The 17681-nt window shown below is 37.1% G+C and overlaps 1 protein-coding gene across 2 annotated transcripts in view; it reads right to left on the minus strand.

Annotated features, from left to right (window-relative positions):
• Positions 1 to 17681, minus strand: part of ADCY8 (adenylate cyclase 8) — a 125140-nt gene that overhangs the window by 69151 nt on the left and 38308 nt on the right. For both annotated transcript variants that reach the window (XM_017825253.1, XM_017825252.1), the window contains exons 3-4: positions 7294 to 7424; positions 4461 to 4572 (exon numbers count right to left, since the gene is read on the minus strand). In XM_017825253.1, coding sequence (XP_017680742.1) covers positions 4461 to 4572; positions 7294 to 7424 — 243 coding nt within the window. The remainder of the gene's footprint in view (positions 1 to 4460; positions 4573 to 7293; positions 7425 to 17681) is intronic.

Below are 17681 nucleotides of genomic sequence, written 5' to 3' on the forward strand. Positions count from 1 at the left end.
CTGACCGGGAATCGCACCCGGGCTGCAGCGGTGAGAGCACCGCATCCTAACCACTAGACCACCAGGGGTCCTCAACACAAATATATACATGTGAAGAAATTTGCAGCCTTTTTTTACTACCATATATATTTAAACAGACAGGGTGTTTTTTAGGGAGTCTCTGGACTCCTGCAGATTATATGCTTGAAGGTAATATCACCAAAGAACAAAGCACTGCCAGCTCAGAGCTGAAATGTGGCCTGGAACAGTAAAGCACTTCAAGAGGAGTATCTTTGTCATGGAAACAAAAGAACTGCCAGTCATCCCTTCCTGATACCAGCAGGTGCAGGTATTGTACTGGGGCTATAGGCTGATGCATTGTTGTGGAGTTAGGTTGGTTGTAGTTAGGTTGGTTTTCACCCCTGGAAACACTAGTCACAAGTAAAATTAGTAACACACTATTGGATGAATTTTTGGCAGCTTCTCTGCAACATCACAGGAGAAAATATAATCAAGGTTACAGAAAAAGGACACCTCTCTTAGAAAAAAACCCAAACAAAACAAAACCATCACTTCTTTAATAAACTCATTTATTTAGGGTTTTAGTCTTTCCTCTTTGTCATATCTGAAACTGAATCTACACACAGTATAGATGCATTTAAAAATATGACAATTTGAAACATAATATTGGCTGACATCTAGCACTGCAGAGAAGGCAGAGGAAAAACAAACATCAAAAAAACCTATTATTTCATCAAAGCAGGACCTTTTTTAGGATTAAGTGTCTTACTGAATGTCATCTTGTTTCCCTTCTCTCCTCAAAATTTCTGCCTAAGGAAAGTATTAATATTAATTAAGTTTCTGTTTAGCCCTTTCAGTAGATGAATATATAAGGAAATGTTTTCTTCAGTTCTGTTTTATGCCAACTTATTTCTCTTCCTATCTAAATGTCACTTTTCTCTTTAATAACTATAAATCTTTTACAAATATCATAGAGTGATTAGAAAGAGGAACATAGATGTACATAACATATTATTGTATTTCTTTCTTATATGAAATATTGAACTTTTATTCAAAGTGTTCTGTGGTAATGATACAGATATTACAGATTTTTATTAATTATATGCATTGACATATGCCATAATACTTGATGTAACCTAGAGACGATTAAAAAAAAAATCTCAGAGCTCTCATTCCTTCTGCATTGCTTAATAAGGCTTAATAAGAGAGACAAGAAACTAAGCCAAATTACATTCATCACCAAGCTGTGAAATAGTGTCTTCTTTAATATTATATGATTTATATAAGACATTAGAGAAGATCCAACAATCCTTTATATGGTATTCTAAAATAATACTTTTATTTAGAAGTAAATAGGGATTTATAAGGATTTTCCTTAAAATCTAAAGAAACTGCCTCAAGCCTTCAGCAATTGACCTCTTTGCTTTGATGGTAATTCTTAGCAAAACCCAAGAGTCTGAGTAACAGTGTCTATTTGAAAGAGTTTTGATAACTCTAGTTAAGCTGATTAAGAAGCAGTTAAGTGATAGATCTGAAACCTAGATGTGAATGTGTAATCCTCCTTACAGGAAGATCCTTCTTGGGAGGTCTTGAAAGGGCCACTTTCCAAAAGGTCTGTCAAGGATTTACAGGCAAGTAAGAAACCTTTGCTAGTAACATTTGCAAAAGGAATAAGACAAATAAAATGAACGATTACAATGCAGACATCAGGGTCACAACATGACAGCAAAGACATAAACCTCCAAAATAATATTTTTCAGTACAAAAGTGTTATTATTGTATGCTCAGAAACATGATATTTGGACAATGATCAGAGAAAAAGAGAATAGGAGGAACGGTGTTAATCTGCCTCCATCATGCTAGTAGAGGTTAGTCCAGAACACTTTTTTCAGTGCTTTAAAAGGGATTCAGGAAAAGTGGAGGTGTTCCAGAAAAGCAGTCCCCAAAACTATTTGAAGTAATAAATCTTATGGAGTAAAAAACCTCACAATGAGCTTGGTCTGTTTCTTTTATCAAAAGGAAATGTGAGAGGCACCTTGATCAAAGCATGCAAATGTATTCCCAGAGAAAGTCAGTAGCTACAAGATTGTTCTTTTGTCTGAGAATAATGGGTCATAGCAAGAATCAATGGATGTAATTCAAAGTCAGAAAAAAATCAAACAGGAAACAAGCCATGCTGAATTAACAGTGTGAGTCTTAAGGCACTGGAAGAGACTATCAAGACACACAAGTATTTCTCCATCTTCTAGTACCTTCAGATGAAGACCAGGAATTTTTCCAAAAGATACACCTTTACCAGGTGTGAAAGCTTCATACAATATCAGTTGGGTAGCTTGATATGTCTGTGTAATTCATAAGTCCTTAAAATCTGGGACAAGAACCAGTCAGCGTCCATTTCCAAAAAAGGCAAAGGTTAAGTTCAATGCAAGTTTTAGACACTTTTATTTTAGGCAGTTGGCCCCCTCCATAAGAGTCCAGTAAAGAGTCTTGGTCTCCCATAAAGTGAAGAGGGAGAATTCATCTCCTTGGGTTGGTCAGAAATACCGAAAACCTCTCTAGGGAACCAAGAGAGGCTCCTCTCTGTTGAGCATCACTTTTGTCAGGATATCAGACAGTTGTCATGACATCCAGGTCTCAGAAGTCACATAAAAGGAACACAATCAAAATGCCTTTCTTTTTTCTAAATTTTAGTTAGTCCTGGTCAGATCATTCTAATCTCTGTTGTCAAATCTGTTCAATTTTTGCAGTGATTTTTGCCTGTGTCTTCCACTTTTTCAGAGGATTGTTCTAGACCAGTGGATTAGTCTAATCAAGGATGTGTAGAAGAAAAAAGCAAATTCCCAAACTACGAAAGAAAATGCATGAAGGAGCCTAGACTCTTGAATTTAGGGACTGGGACTTCCCATATAATTAAAAATACCAAGTGGCAAGTGAGGGAAGATTCTCTGGATTAGACTTTTAGGTGTAAATGCCTTCCTTATTCTTAAATCCTTTATTGGATCTAGTCTTTCTATACATAATCTCTATTGGTTAAATATAGATTAAGGAATGATTACAAAATATGGTTAATGATCATGAATGCCAGCCAAAACTGAATTGTGAAGCAAGGCGATAAAACATTTTATGTACACATTCTTCCTAAAATATTTCTGTGACATACATTCATTTAATTTGGTGTACAATATATTTCTTCAGTTAAGGTAGCTATCTTTGTCAAGCCATACAAAAGCAGACATTACTCCTATGAGGTTTCAAAAGACAAGACTGAGGTAATTCTTTCACCGTGCTTGGTTTTCAGTGTAGATCAAAATTGATGAGAGGTTTTTGTTTGCAAAGCAAATATTATAAGTTGCATTTACCAACTTGCCAGTACCCAGGCAATGGGTTATGGCATCACTCTGTACATAAGAAAATACTTTGCTATTTGATATAAAAATACTTGACTCTAAAGAACTCTGAAAAATTATGGAAGTCTTGCTTTCTTTGATTTTAATTTGTAAGCTAAGAGAAAACTCCAAGGTTCTCACTGATGCCCATGCAATTCATGTACAAATATCCCATAACCCTGAACTAGAAATATATAAAAATCAGCGAGGGGTGTAGATCTGTACATTAGACCAAGTCACCGTGGGCTACCTTGATAGTAAATAGATAACATGGTCTATGATGTTCAGAATAAAGTTCACGTTTTTCCACAGTAGGTGGGAACATTTGGTTGGATCAATTATAGGATAAACTCTATTGAATGTACCTCATTGCCTCCACTTGATAGCCTTATTAGTCAGCTCAGATGTTGAAACCTAAAGATAGCCTCGTTAAATGAAATTTTGACCAAAGAAACTTGAAAAAGAATAAAAGATGCTAGCCTAGCAAAACTGAGCATGTGATCTGCTCGTGTTTTTGTGCTCTGATTTTTTTCCTGGTCAGTGCTAATTAAGTAGCGACTAATTTGCCTGATGTAATAATTTCCTCTGCTGTGTTTAATTAATTTCATTGTTGAGTTAGACAGAATCCAACCTAAAGATTGTAAACCCTGCTAGTAACTAACCATTACAATGATTGTGGGGAGTGATTACATGACCTTAACCTTCCTCAGTCCTCAGATGAAAAGACAAAATGAAACTATGGTATAAAAAAAAAAAAGAGACAAAAAAAATTTCCAGCAAGGACCAGAAGTATAAAGTTTCCTTAGATATTGTGATAGGTGATCTGCTTTTGTACCATTCTTGGTCCAGCACCACAGAAGCACAAGTTCTGCTAACTACCTCAGTTTTCACTTACTATCAGAATTCATCACTTTTGATGAAATTTCTCAGTGTCTTCCAACCTCAATGGTTGTACAAAATCCCTATGGGGAAAATCTCGAAGATTATTGTTCAAAGTGATCAGAGGGTATTTCCCAAAGCTCCCAAATACAGAACTAATTTTGTCTTTTTCCAAATACACTGTGTTTAACTCACGTGTGCTAGTCGATCAAATCTGGCAAAGAGTTCATTCAGCATTCGGACCAGCTCCTGGGCTGACAGAGTTGTGGAAAGGTTGGTGAACCCTTTGACATCTGCAAAAAGAATGCTAAAAAAAAAAGAAAAAATATTACTATTGCAGTCTATTTCCTTTGATTTCTGAATGTCCTAAGTTACCTCCTAGTAATTTACTGTAGAAGGCTCATTTTACTAGTTTTGAAGTCATGCTACTTTTGCTCTAGACTTCTGGAGATTCAGGAGTAGTGAATATAAATATTGAAGTGATTAAACAAATACTACTAAGAAAGAGTTTTGCCCAAAATGGAATTCATAAAATTCTAAATTTTAAAAAATTTCAAGAAAATATATTTAAGCTTTAATAAGTACAGCTGTCCCCTTTTATTAATGAGAAGCCTGAGGCATGGTGCACCCTTAATATAGAGGGCTGTATAAAACAGATAGACTTGACACTCACAGGTCTATTAGTATCTGACAGTGTTCTTTGAGGGTGGGTTTATGTATAGCTGGTTTTTTACAGTAGGTTTGATTTCAGCAATTTCATTTTACTGTGATTTTCAGGCTTTTTTTAATCTGTGTACTGTATAAGACTCAAATCCTAAGACTACAGACAGATTAATGACAATCTTGATATATACCAGGCTCAGGTCAGTTTTATTGCATCAATTTTAGACATTTGACAGAAGTTCCTGAGTCAGAAGTATAGTGTTCTCTTTTTAGGGTATGAATCTTTAATTGGATAATTCCTTTTTCATTTTATTTACTTTACAGGGAGTCCAGTGAGATCACACTTTGATGTTGGGTGTATCAAATTGTGTGCCTGAAGTTGTGGTGGAATCTAAGATAACAAGCTAGTTGCAAACAGAGTTTTATCCTATATTTTAACATCCAGTGAATTTTCCACTTTCTTTCAGCTGTTCACTGTGCCTACAATGACCACATGTGAATATAGAGAAACACACGCACACACAAAGTCTGTGATGTGCAGGTTGTTACCCAGGCCAAAGCACGTAATAGCTCAGTACTTATTAGATGAAAAAAGTGTTGTCTATTTTAAAAAGTAGTAATGTTCAAAAAGTCACATATCTTTCTGGTACAAACTGGTAATAACACAAATGAATCTTGTTAGCACTTGAAAGTCAACTAATAACTGGTGTTACAATTTGAGTAGCTGAAGATTTTGTTTCACTTTAGCTGAAAGCTTGTGTTGAACAAGATACAATTTGTGTGAGAATTACTAATGTACACAATAATAAATACAGTAATGATCAGGTTGAATACTGATAGTACAAATCATCTTCAAATGTATGGGCTGGTAAGGATTTGGGTGATGATTAAACAAGAGGCTCACAAAGTTGGTAAGATTTTTACCAGTGAGAAAAAGTAAAATTAAAAGGTAAAGTACCAAGTTCTCTGAAGAGGAATGAATAGTAATAATAGCTAGCATTTATAAAAATAAGATTTTTAAACTGCTATTTTCTACACTTTTAATTATCAAAACAACAAATGTTTCTAACTGAATACTAATTTTAAGGAATCATATAGTGTTGGTTTAGGTAGTATTCAGTGCTTAACATTTAGGAAAAAAATAAGGTTAAACCTAGTTTTAAAAAGATCTAGTTTCTGGCAGTGTGCATAGAAGCCAACCAGTACCTATACTGTAAAGCCTGCAGAATCTTAATTTTAAATCTCTTTCAAGTATAAAATATGTTTTGACTTTTTTGTCTCTCACTGTAACCCTTTTCTATTCAAAAAAAGGGCTATCTTCTCCCTATTTTTATTTTTCTACAGCAGTATTTACCTTGGGAATGAAAAAGGTTAATGGAAGACATTTTAATTTAGTGCAACTCAAACCTTTTTTGAGGGTCCTTGATACTTTCAAGCAGATTTAATAGAATAAAATAATATATCTGAGCTACTGCATGGCCACAGAAGAAGTAGATAATCAATTTACTCTTTCGCAGAAGTGCAAATTACATTTATTGAACTTGTCCAGGCAAAGTTATATTTGGGTTTCATCAAAAGGCCAAGTACATTCTTTCCTAGCATATTATCTCCCAACATATCCAAGAATGTTATTTTTCACTTCCTTCAGTGATAATTTCAATGTTGCTCACTCTATCATTTGCCTCTGTGGTTTGGGACAAACCTATGAAACATGTTAGCAAAGTATTCTAGTGTTCAGGAACCACAATAGAATCAAGATTCTATACTGTCATAATTATTCTGGTGTAAATGTACAATTAGGGCTTATTACGCTGAGTAGCAGCTCATAGGTAGGATAACTATCACCTTCTTGCTAACTAACTCCAGGAAAGGCAAAATTTAGAGAGCAGAATAAAGGAATAGGATTAAGAAAATAATAATAAGATTGATTAAATGAAAATGACTACTAAACAGAGGAGCCATATATCAAGGAATCATCTTTAAGAGCATCTTACAAGTCTCCATCTCATGTTTCAGTATATGAGGTGAACCAATAGTTTGTGGCAGAATATGTGTCCACATGTAAGCAGGAATCCACTTTCTGTGCAATCCTGAACAGCAAGGGTAAAAAAGTGAAGGAAAAAAAAAAGACCCAAATGGTCCACACTCAGAGTTCAGTTCAAACGGATCTTTCTATGGCAATGGCATCCATCCATCCTGATGAGTAAAATAAGGCATCAAAATGCTTCTCTGCTCAGGGATTAAACAAGCGTACACTAATTTTCTAATTTATTAATTAATAAAGCAACAGAAAGGAAACTCTCAAACAAGAGTCATTTAGCAGCATCTGAGACCTTAAACACTAAAGACAGGCTGCTCCACCCACCTGACATTCTCATAGCGATGAATGTAGATCTTATGAAACTGGTGTTGCAAATGTTCATCCTCTACATTGGTCATATCATTTATCATTTCCAGGACTACAAACCGTGGTAAGACAGAGAGCACCAGCCGTTCCTAAAACAAAGAGGAAAGCAAAGGGTCAGTATCAGTCTGAACTGGTACTTCACAGTGCCCTGTTTAGAGCTGGATAGCTGGTTATTTAGGGTGTTACCCTCTTCTCTAAAAATTCTTTCTCGGACCTTGTGATAGTTTACCTTACCAACCAACCAACCTAGTCCAGAGTCTAGCATGTCTCTGGACTGACTGGTTTAGATAAAGAAAAATGCAAATGAGTTCAACTGAAGCCATTCAAACTGGCCCTCTCTGCTAGGAAGACTGGAGAACATATTCAGCATTTCTGATGAGTTTTGTCTGTGTCTCAGGAACACTCAGGAAGAGTAACATTTGAGACAAGTTGAAGTGATACGTGATTATATACATGCACATGCTTACTTATAATGTATATCTTTAATGTGTATTAGTAGAGTATCCATGTATATTAGTTTATTATTAGTGTGCAAACACAGTACATCTGTGCATATTAATGTACATGTACTTCTAATATTAGTGTATAAGGAGATACATACCTATAAACACAAGTGCTGTTTTCCAGCCCCTGTCATATTATAGCTAACCATAGAACTTCCACAGAATTTCAAAGAATATTCTGAATTGGAAGGGACCCACAAAGATCATCCAACTCTTAGGTGAACGGCCCGTATAGGGATTTAATCTGTGACCTTGGTGTTATTAGTACCATGCTCTAACCAACCATATGTAAGCGCAGCCAGGAAAGCCCTCAGAAGATAATCAGTCTTTCACAAAAACCCTAGATCACTGCCTGAGAGATTTTAGAATGTCCCTGTTTCAGTAGCTCATCAGTTTGACGGCATCGACAGATTTTGCAAGCATCCAACCCAAATCTGTTTCTCCGCAAATTAAGCTTTCTTTTAATCCTTTCAAAGTGGCTATGGATAATCATTGATTGCTGCCTTCTCTGTAATAATCTTTTTGTACTAAAATATTGTGATTATGTCCCCTTACCCTCAGTCTCTTTTTTTATTCTTTTAATTAGCCAGATTTGTCCAGTATTGGAACATATCACCCCAAATTACTCTGAGGCAAAGCTAACAGTTTTTTGCCGAACTGGTTCTTTTGCTTTACAGAATTGCAAATAGTGAAATCTTAGTGAACTAAAGAAGAGAACATAAGTTCTGTAAGCTACTTATCATCAAATTTCAGGCAACATTTTGGTGAACAGGATATGTCTAGGGAAAGCCAGACATGAACCTCCAAATCAGACACATATGGAAACTGCAGATGACACAGATGAGTAAAGTTCTCCCAGGTAATGCCAACAGAGGAAATACAGTGCAGTATGAATATCTTCCCGTGTTTTCAAAGCAGTTTAGTAATACTACTGTGGAGAATGCACTTATAGGGAAGGGCATGAAGCTGTGTCAGGGGAGGTTTAGGTTGGATATTAGGAAAACATTTTTCAGCCAGAGAGTAGTTGGACACTGCAATAGGCTCCCCAAGGAAGTGGTCACAGCACCAAGACTGACAGAGTTCAAGATGTGTTTGGATAACACTCTACCCTCCCCTCCTCTTCTCTCCTCTCCCCTTCTCTCTTCTCCTTGCTGTCAGAGAAACTGATGTTGAGTTTTTTGTGGGGCAACTCGATACTAAGAGGATATAAAATAACCTCATCTTATCCAGGCTGTGGGTTATGTCCCTTCTTGAGGGTAAAAAGTTGGTCAGAGAGAACAAGACAGATCAAAGAGGGATGATGGGTGGAATGAGAGATATGCAAAACAATCATGAAAATAATAATTTTTATGCCAACAGGATTCAATGTCATGGATGAAATGTAGCCATACATGAAACATCTGAAAAAAAATGAAGGAATGTCTCCCTAGGATTCATAGGAGGTGATATCATTCCTAACTCACAATTTTTACAGTGTAGTTCACGAAGAATTTTCACTCTGAGTGGTCTTAGTCAGTAGTTAGTAAACAATCCTCAGCTACAATGGAAACACATTGTGGATAAACACCTCCATTTGTCTAGATGGCAGCCCCAGCTGAGGTGAACTGTGCATTTGCTTAAGAAGAGAAAACACATGCTGCTAATTGCTTAACTGGAGCAGAGGTGTATTAAGCTTCATTCTGAGATGGTGGCTTTCTCCTGTGCTCCTGCCTGCATAACAGGCTAACACAGAAGATGAGAAATCTGAGAATCTGCTGATCTCTAATACACTTGTTCTAGAAACCTTTACTAAATTAAGCATTGTCTTTGGGAGGGAGAGACAAAAAATAATGTGAGGCAACAATGGCTGATGGAGAGCAGATGGTGAGCTATAACACAGGGAGCTCATCCTTTATTCTACTAAAAAGCCCAACTCAGACTTTCCTTTTTGTCATACAAGGTGGTGTTAATTTTAGCATATCTGCATTGTCTTGACTTTCTTCCACCCTTTCCACCTGGGAATTCCTCTATCCTATACTCTTCTGATGTGTAAACACTGGATGTGATGCTTGCGATAGCAAGAAGAAAACCAGTCCCTCAGGAGGTCCTTTATATTCCTGCAAAAGCAAGTTTTCACAGAAACATCTCGCCCTGAGGTAGCTTCACTCATAAGCAAATGTCCCATGGCATCTGAAGACGACATGTTTGGGAAGAGCTGCTGATTGATATTCTATGAACCAGAAATATTTTTTATATTTTTTGTCCTTTAGCCTCCTATAAGAGAAGGCACTTAGGCTATATATTCTCTTATTCCCTCACTATTAAGATACATAGCTCAATATGACCATATAATAAATCCACCCTCTGAACAAATCAGATCAGTCTTTCAGGGAGTTGTATGATTAAAGTGTCTGATGACTTCTTGTGAAGATATATACAGAATAATATAAATTTTTTTCACTGTAAAAAGCAATGTGTTATTTCCTACCTTATCCATGTAAGAAGACAAATAGGAAAACAAATTCAAAATGAAAAGGAGATAAAAGAAAGCAAACAGAAATCCTGGTTATTACTGAACTCTTTATGAAATCTACGATAAGAGAACATAAAAAAAGGTAATTTCTTCATAGATATATGGCTTAAATGGAGAATGTTCTTTTTTTTTCCTAGTAGGAAAATCTTCTGTTCCTTATTTTCATTCACTTAAGAAGGTATTAAGCAATGCCTCTAGAACGTTTATTTAAAATAAAACATAGTTGGTTTGACACATGTTCACTAAGCCAAGAGAATATGCCCAGCACATTTGATAGCCTAACCTTCATGCTACTCATTAAGGTAAGTTAAACGTTCTTGTCTGCACATAAGATCTGGCAATGACCCATAAAACTGAGGTTAATTAGTATGCCCCTGCAGCAGCACTCCTCCATTAGCACTGCAACATGTGAGGAGCCTTCGCTGGATCACAAGTGAAGGTGCATACACAGCTCATGTCACTATTCTGCATTATCTGTGTCATGCTGTGGAGGAGCACTACAAGAAAAATAACATTTAATTGTGAGTGTGTCTATATATATTTTTATATGGCACTTCAGTCACCAATCAATTCTTTGGTACTGAAACATTCAAAGGACAGAAAATTTTTCCCTTTGTGGGCATCAGCAGTCTCTTGCTGTCCCAAGCTGCTCTTACACCACATCACACAGACAAGGATGGGGATGCTGAACCAGGGCCCTTCCTCAAATTGGAAGCTGAGACATGGACTCTAGTCTGGATCACTTCCATCCTTTCTTTTCCTACAGCTGATGCTAGTGTTCTGTGGACCAAGATATGTCCCTCTTCACAGGCCTTTCATATCACTTTGCTTCAATCCAGCAGTTAAAAAATATTTTTGGTTACTAAAGAATGAGAGTCAGGTCACTGTTCCCTTTATATAACAATCCTTGCCGCACAACTCCCCTTTAAACTCATTAAATATTATTGTTCCCATTTCACAGATTTAGATACTGTGGTATGGAAGAACAGCACAAATGAGTGGGGGTCATGTGTAAAAGAGTAGTAGCAAATCCCAGAGAAAAAAAAAACTGCAATTTTTTTTATAGTCTTCCGTATCTTACTATTTGCACGATCAAAGAGCCCTCACATTTCTAGTCAATCTCTCCTGGAAGGCATTGTCAGAGCTGGAGGAAAAAGCATGAGAAAAAATATCTTCTCTATTTCAGAGAAGAATAAAGAAGTGTCATGAACTCCAGGGTGAGAGAAACTACGTTACCCAGTTCTATTGAAAGCTTGCTAGTTGAGCAATGGGCTAAGTGGTTCAAGGGTGAACAGCAGTAGCAGTAAGTAGTTCCAAAAGAAATGAAGATATATTTGTTCAAGAGAAAAGACAGAGAAGAAAGAAGATAGCAACAAAGGGATGCCAGAAAAGAGCTGGTGAACTATTATCCTAATAACCATTTATGACATGAATCAGCCCTAGTCTTTAAGATGGAGCAGTCAGAGTTTAGAGTAAATAAACAAAAAAAGAACCTTTAACCTGAAGAATAACCAAGGTAAAGAATAAAGACCAGTAGAAATCGCTATATGTAACAAATTGATGGCAGGATTCAAGTCTGAATTCAGACACCTGATTTTTGGTGACTACAATGTAGGTATGCCCAAAGTTCCATTTTATTCAATGAATCTGGAGAGATACTCAACAGATCATATGTAGATGACTCCTTTGGTGTCACTACAGGTCTCTCTGGGTTCTGTTGTCTGCATTGACTAGATCTCAGCTGATGGTAGTAGAACCTCATAGGTGTAAAGAGTGTAGTCACCTAGTTTAGGAGGTGTCTAAATATGGAGCTGACTCCTACTCAATCTACCCCTCTAGGAAAATTTAGGAAGAGTGAGACAAATCCTGAAGTGATAAAGTAAATGAATTTCATGAGTCACACACATCTATATAAAGTCCCACAACTGTAATACAACATTGATACTGTCTTTAAGGCTCATTTTTTGTTTTATACATCTGCAATAGTCATTCTTTGTTGAACATCTTCTCTGTGGTCTGCAGGCACCAATCCCTTGTGTCACTTCCACTGAAATCAGGGGGTATCAACAGTGCTTACAACCCACAAACATAGGAAGGCACACTCATGGAGAAGTGGGACATGTCCCTGACAAATAAATACTGACCCTTGCAACAGTTTTTGAGAGGAGGCAATTAGCCAGTGCGCCAGGTCTCCATCTTGTGAATAAAAACTGGAGACCTTTCCACTGGGGCTGATCAGAGAGAACAAAACACCAACAAGCACAAAATATCAACAAGCAATTTGGGATCTGCAGGAGATTGCTAAGAGGAAGGTCAAACTCCCAAAGGTTTCCCTACAGGGTCTGCTATCAGCATAAGCTCCCTGCACCAGCTCCCCTGAGATGGTATAGATTTTCCTTTGTTTTAAAACATCTTTATTGGGGTTGGCTTTGCCAAGGGATGAAAAGCCCCTCCTGATTGACAGGTCAGTTTAGGTTCTGTTCTTCCTCTTCTACACATACCATCAAATGGGTGAACCCACATATATGTTTGTGGGAGGATATCTTTGGGTTGGGAAACAAGTAGGTAATGGCTGTTCCCCAGACACTAGTCTACAACTGGAGTGGGCACACCTCAGAAATATTTAACTTGACAGAGGCTCTAGAGAAACTGTTCATCTTGATTTTTAAGAATGATTGTTCCAGAACCATCAAGCTTGTCTTTAACAACATTTACAATTAATACCATATTTTGTTGTCCTAAACACTGAACTTAATAGCATATGAAGGGGATCATTGAGAGCAGTGGTTTTTAGCCTTTCTGGAGCACATGAGCTTTTATTACATTTAAAGAAAGTAGATAAAAATGGTATTGTTTTCTACTGAAAACATGACAATGTTTGGGATAGATGTAATTATTGTAAATGCCACTCAAGAAAATGGGAATTAGCACTTCTCATTATGATGAACAGCTTTAAAGAGAAATTCCTTTGTTCTTACTTAGTGCACAATGGACAGCCTATTTGCAGCTGTTCTTTTTTGTTTGTTACCAAGACAATGGGAATTAATTAAAAAATATGGAGCCTAACTTCAATATATAATACATTCGGGCTTGTGGGGTTATGAGGCTGCCTGTTAGCTTTTACTGTTGCACTGTGAGATATGAGCCATATCAACTTTGTTTTATTTTAATTCAGGCAATTACCATTCCAAGTCATCCCATCCTTGGCTGCATGTTCCATTTAGGCATCTGCTGTTTCCAAGGAGAAACAGGGCCAGATCACACAGGAGTTCTTGGACTCTCCTTTTGTTTAGCTATTGGCTGTGAAACATAGCTAGAGCCTCATCCAAACTGATAACCCAGTGTTTATGAGAGTCAGGACTTTTTATAACCAATTATTAACTTGAAAGTGTTGCAGAGCTCATGGTAATGCAAGAAGGAAAAAACTTTTTCCACACACTTCTAGGAAGGACATATTATCCAATTGTTTCCTCAATACTACTGTCCAGAACAGTAGATGCTGAAGGGAAGGACTGCAAGGTACTGTTGATCTTTTGCTTTGGTTGGATGGTGAACGGTTTGAAAATTCAAGTACCCGAAGGCACTTTACAAAATCCTGACAGGGCTTGATTACTAACAGTCTATTTCCAGGTGTAAAAGGAGGTGCCTATTTTATCAGCCAGTTGGCTCTGTAAGGATATCACAATCTTAGTGCCTGCTTGCCCTGAAACCCCTGAGAAGTAGAAGGTTGATTCCAGGGCTACCAGTTTGGCTTTTTTCCCAGTATCATTTTGACTTCATAAATGCTTAGCTGATCCTGTAGCATGCTGGGAAGTGGTGGAACAACCCTCCCTGTTATTTTTTTTTTTTGGCATGATACCGGTTACTGATGCTGTGTGTATATTTTAACTTAAAAAAATTCATTCCTCTACAAAATATTTACAAAGAAATATTTACAAAAATAATCTAAAAAGTAGATCAGTTGATCATGATGCTAACTGTAGCCAGTGATTACACTATATGGAACAGGTGCAATGAATTAGCTCGTCATAAGGCCACATGAGCAGCACTGGGATGGCAGCACACGAGTAGGTGGGAGGATATGCCTGGAGATAAGAGCTGCAAGATGCTTGTGTTCCTTGACAGCAGTGTCCAGATGTTTGCTCTGCTAGGCTACGTCATGAGACAATCTCCTGACAGTACTTTGTTATTTGAGCTGTCTTTAACTTAGGCAATAAGAACTACAGGTCTCAAGTACTCTGAAATTAAGTTTCTGTATTGAGTACATGAAATTGTTAATAATTCCACATCCTCTAGATCCTAACACAATTTTTTACCTCTTGAATGAAGAGCATGTTAGACTTACATTTCATTGTGAAACCCAACTATCCCACAAAGACCTGTAGTAAAAAGCAGGAATTACAAAACAATTTGTATTGCCACCCTGTCTTGTAGACATGACTATTTATCATAGAATCATGTAATGGTTTGAGTTGAAAGGGATCTTAAAGATCATCTTAAAGACTGGATGATCTCTAAGAGGAATGAACACCTTCCACTAGACCAGGTTGTTCAAAGTCCCATCCAACCTGGCTTTCAACACTTCCTGAGATGGGGCATCCACGACTTCTCTGGCCAACCTATTCCAGTGCTTCACCAACATCACAGTAATGAATTTATTCCTAATACCTAATCTCAGCCTACTCTCTGTCAGTTTGAAGCCATTCTTCTTGTCCTATCACTACATGCCCTTGTCAGAAGTCCCTCTCCATCTCTCTTGTAGCCCTTTTAGGTATTGGAAGGTGCTGTAAGGTCTCCCTGGAGTGTTTTCTTCCCCAGGCTGAACAATCTCAAGTGTCTCAGCCCGTCTTCATAGCAGAGGTGACCCAGCCCTCTGATCATCTTCATGATTCTCCTCTAGACTTGCTTGAAGAGGTCCATGTCCTGCTTATGCTGAGGACTCCTGAGCTGAATGCTTACAAGTGATACTCTCCAGCCCCACAGTAATCAATTAGACATATCTAATACACAGAAAGGAAAATTTTATAGTTTTGTAATTTTGTTTCTTCCAAATATCATGATGAGTTTTTTGTTATTTATGCTTTATTAAACAATTTTAGAGGAGAAAAATATCTGGAAGAAAAGGATTTATATGGAAATAAGACATATATCTCGATAAAAAGCTTTGTACTGTCTTCTAGAGTATTGGCTTCCATAAATTTCAGTTAGTTTTCACGGGAAGGCCAGGGTCATAGCTAAAGAACAGGAGAAAGATAGAAAAAACTGCTGGGGACTGATTCCATAATGGCATAATCTTAAGTTTTTCTTTGTTTTACTGGAATAGAAAATGAGCACAAAACAGCTCCTACAATTCAAATTTCTTTTAAAATATCAGAATGACCCCATCTGACTTTAATGCCTGTTGTGCTGTGTTTGTGTACACTTTCACTTCTCTAGAACTGCTTTGACTTTTCCACTGTTAAATCTTCGTCTAATTATTCTTCACTCTTTTTATTTTCAATTCATTTAGATATCTCTTCTTCCATTTTGTGACCCTTTTTTTTTTCTGTTTCAAAAATTACTATACAACTTCAGCAAAATACGCATTTCTCAAGTTATTGCAGCTAATGACATGGAAAATGTCAGGAAGAAAGCTCTCATGCCATTTATTGTTCAGCTTTATATCACTAAATCACTACAGAACAACAATATGAAAAAGAGCTACACAGTCATTTATTCCTGTCAAAACAAGACATATACATTTTCAGAGACTTACAAGACTCCAGTACTAAACAGCACAAGCTGTATAAAACTTCCTTTCTGTAGGTGGGAGCAATAGTCACTTTCTGAAAATCAAACCCCCTTTAATAAGCTTGTAGATGTGCACTTGAATACTGATTATATGAAAGACCATCAGCCTGTTTATACATGTTAAGAAAACTATTTTATCTTACTTTAAATTATCTCATAATGGCATCAGTAACTTGACTCTGTCTACCTTGGAATTGCTACTTTTCCTAGTTAGGACAGCTGTACTGTTTATGGTAAGAGAATTTAAAACGATTGTCTGGATCACAGAGTCTCTCTAATAATTACACATCTTGTAAGGATATTAATTTGAGAGTCCTCCTACAGTCCTTTCAGGGCACTAAGGAAAGTTCCTTAGGACCCTAAGAGTTCTGATCCTGAACTAGAAAAAAAGATGGTCTTAAAATGAGTAAGTGTATTCAGAACTCAGGATATCACTAACCTGATGAATTTGGAGCCTGCAGTTCTTTATTAAGCAGAGATGACTGTAGGGCAGCCCAGCTGGCAGAAGTGTCTTATCACTGTTGGGGCTGAAACTATTTCAGTCCCCTTACTCATTTCATCTTTGTCCATTTCCCTGACACATCAGCAAGGGTCAATAGTTGGTGACATCTGTGATAATGGCTTTTTTTTTTTTATTAGAGACCCCCCTCTGCAGCAAGGAGCTGAAAACACAGAAGGCACAGGCCACCAAAACCCAGTCAGTCCCATTCACTATCAACCAGCATGGCGTTTGAACAGACTGGTTTAGAAATCAAAGTACCACACGCATTTTCAAAAAGGAGTTTAATCCTTAGTAAATCCAAAATGCATCTACTAGGAAGGGGAAACAAAGGTTTCCTTCTCACCAATTTCTTCCAGGGAAAGCTGCCATGCCTGAAGATCTGACACTCTGGGATTATTTTTCCCTGCATAAATTGCAGTTCAAGGTCTGATTCCCACCTCTCTAGCATCAGCTGTAAATCTCATTATTCTGATTCAGTCCATGTGACTTCTCCAGATTTGCAAGGAGTGGGAGAGAAGGCAGTGGATAATTTTAATCTTGATTTTACCTTAAATTTCTACTTGAAAACAAAATATGAAGGTTATGCTCTGAGACAAGAAACATCAGCTGCAAATGTAAAGGAGTAACATCTAAAATCTGACATTTAAAATGTTTTGGTTTTTACTTAAATGGGTTAAGAAATGGGCTGTTTGGAGACAAGGAGGTGTAGCAATTGTACATACTGGCACCTACAAAAGCATAAGTACATGTATATATTGCTTCCCCTCACCAATAAGGAGGAAAAGTCTGTTAATGGACTTAGACAATAATATGGATGTGGATTGTGAAGAACGACATAAACTTTGCAGATTCCTTCACTTGTATTAAGCAGTGTGTCGTACTTTGATCCTCTTAAGCGCTGAAGGAGCAACATCAAGAAAAAATTTCTATGGAGATCATGGTTCTTTAGCAACAGGCACTAAGATGAAAGAAAGTCTGGATAACTGCAAAATTTCAGACAATCTCATGTTCAACAGATTCATTCCTATAAAGAAAAAAA

This window comes from Lepidothrix coronata, unplaced genomic scaffold (assembly GCF_001604755.1).
Source record: "Lepidothrix coronata isolate B3197 unplaced genomic scaffold, Lepidothrix_coronata-1.0 Scaffold117, whole genome shotgun sequence".
In the NCBI taxonomy this organism is placed as follows: Eukaryota; Metazoa; Chordata; class Aves; order Passeriformes; family Pipridae; genus Lepidothrix; species Lepidothrix coronata.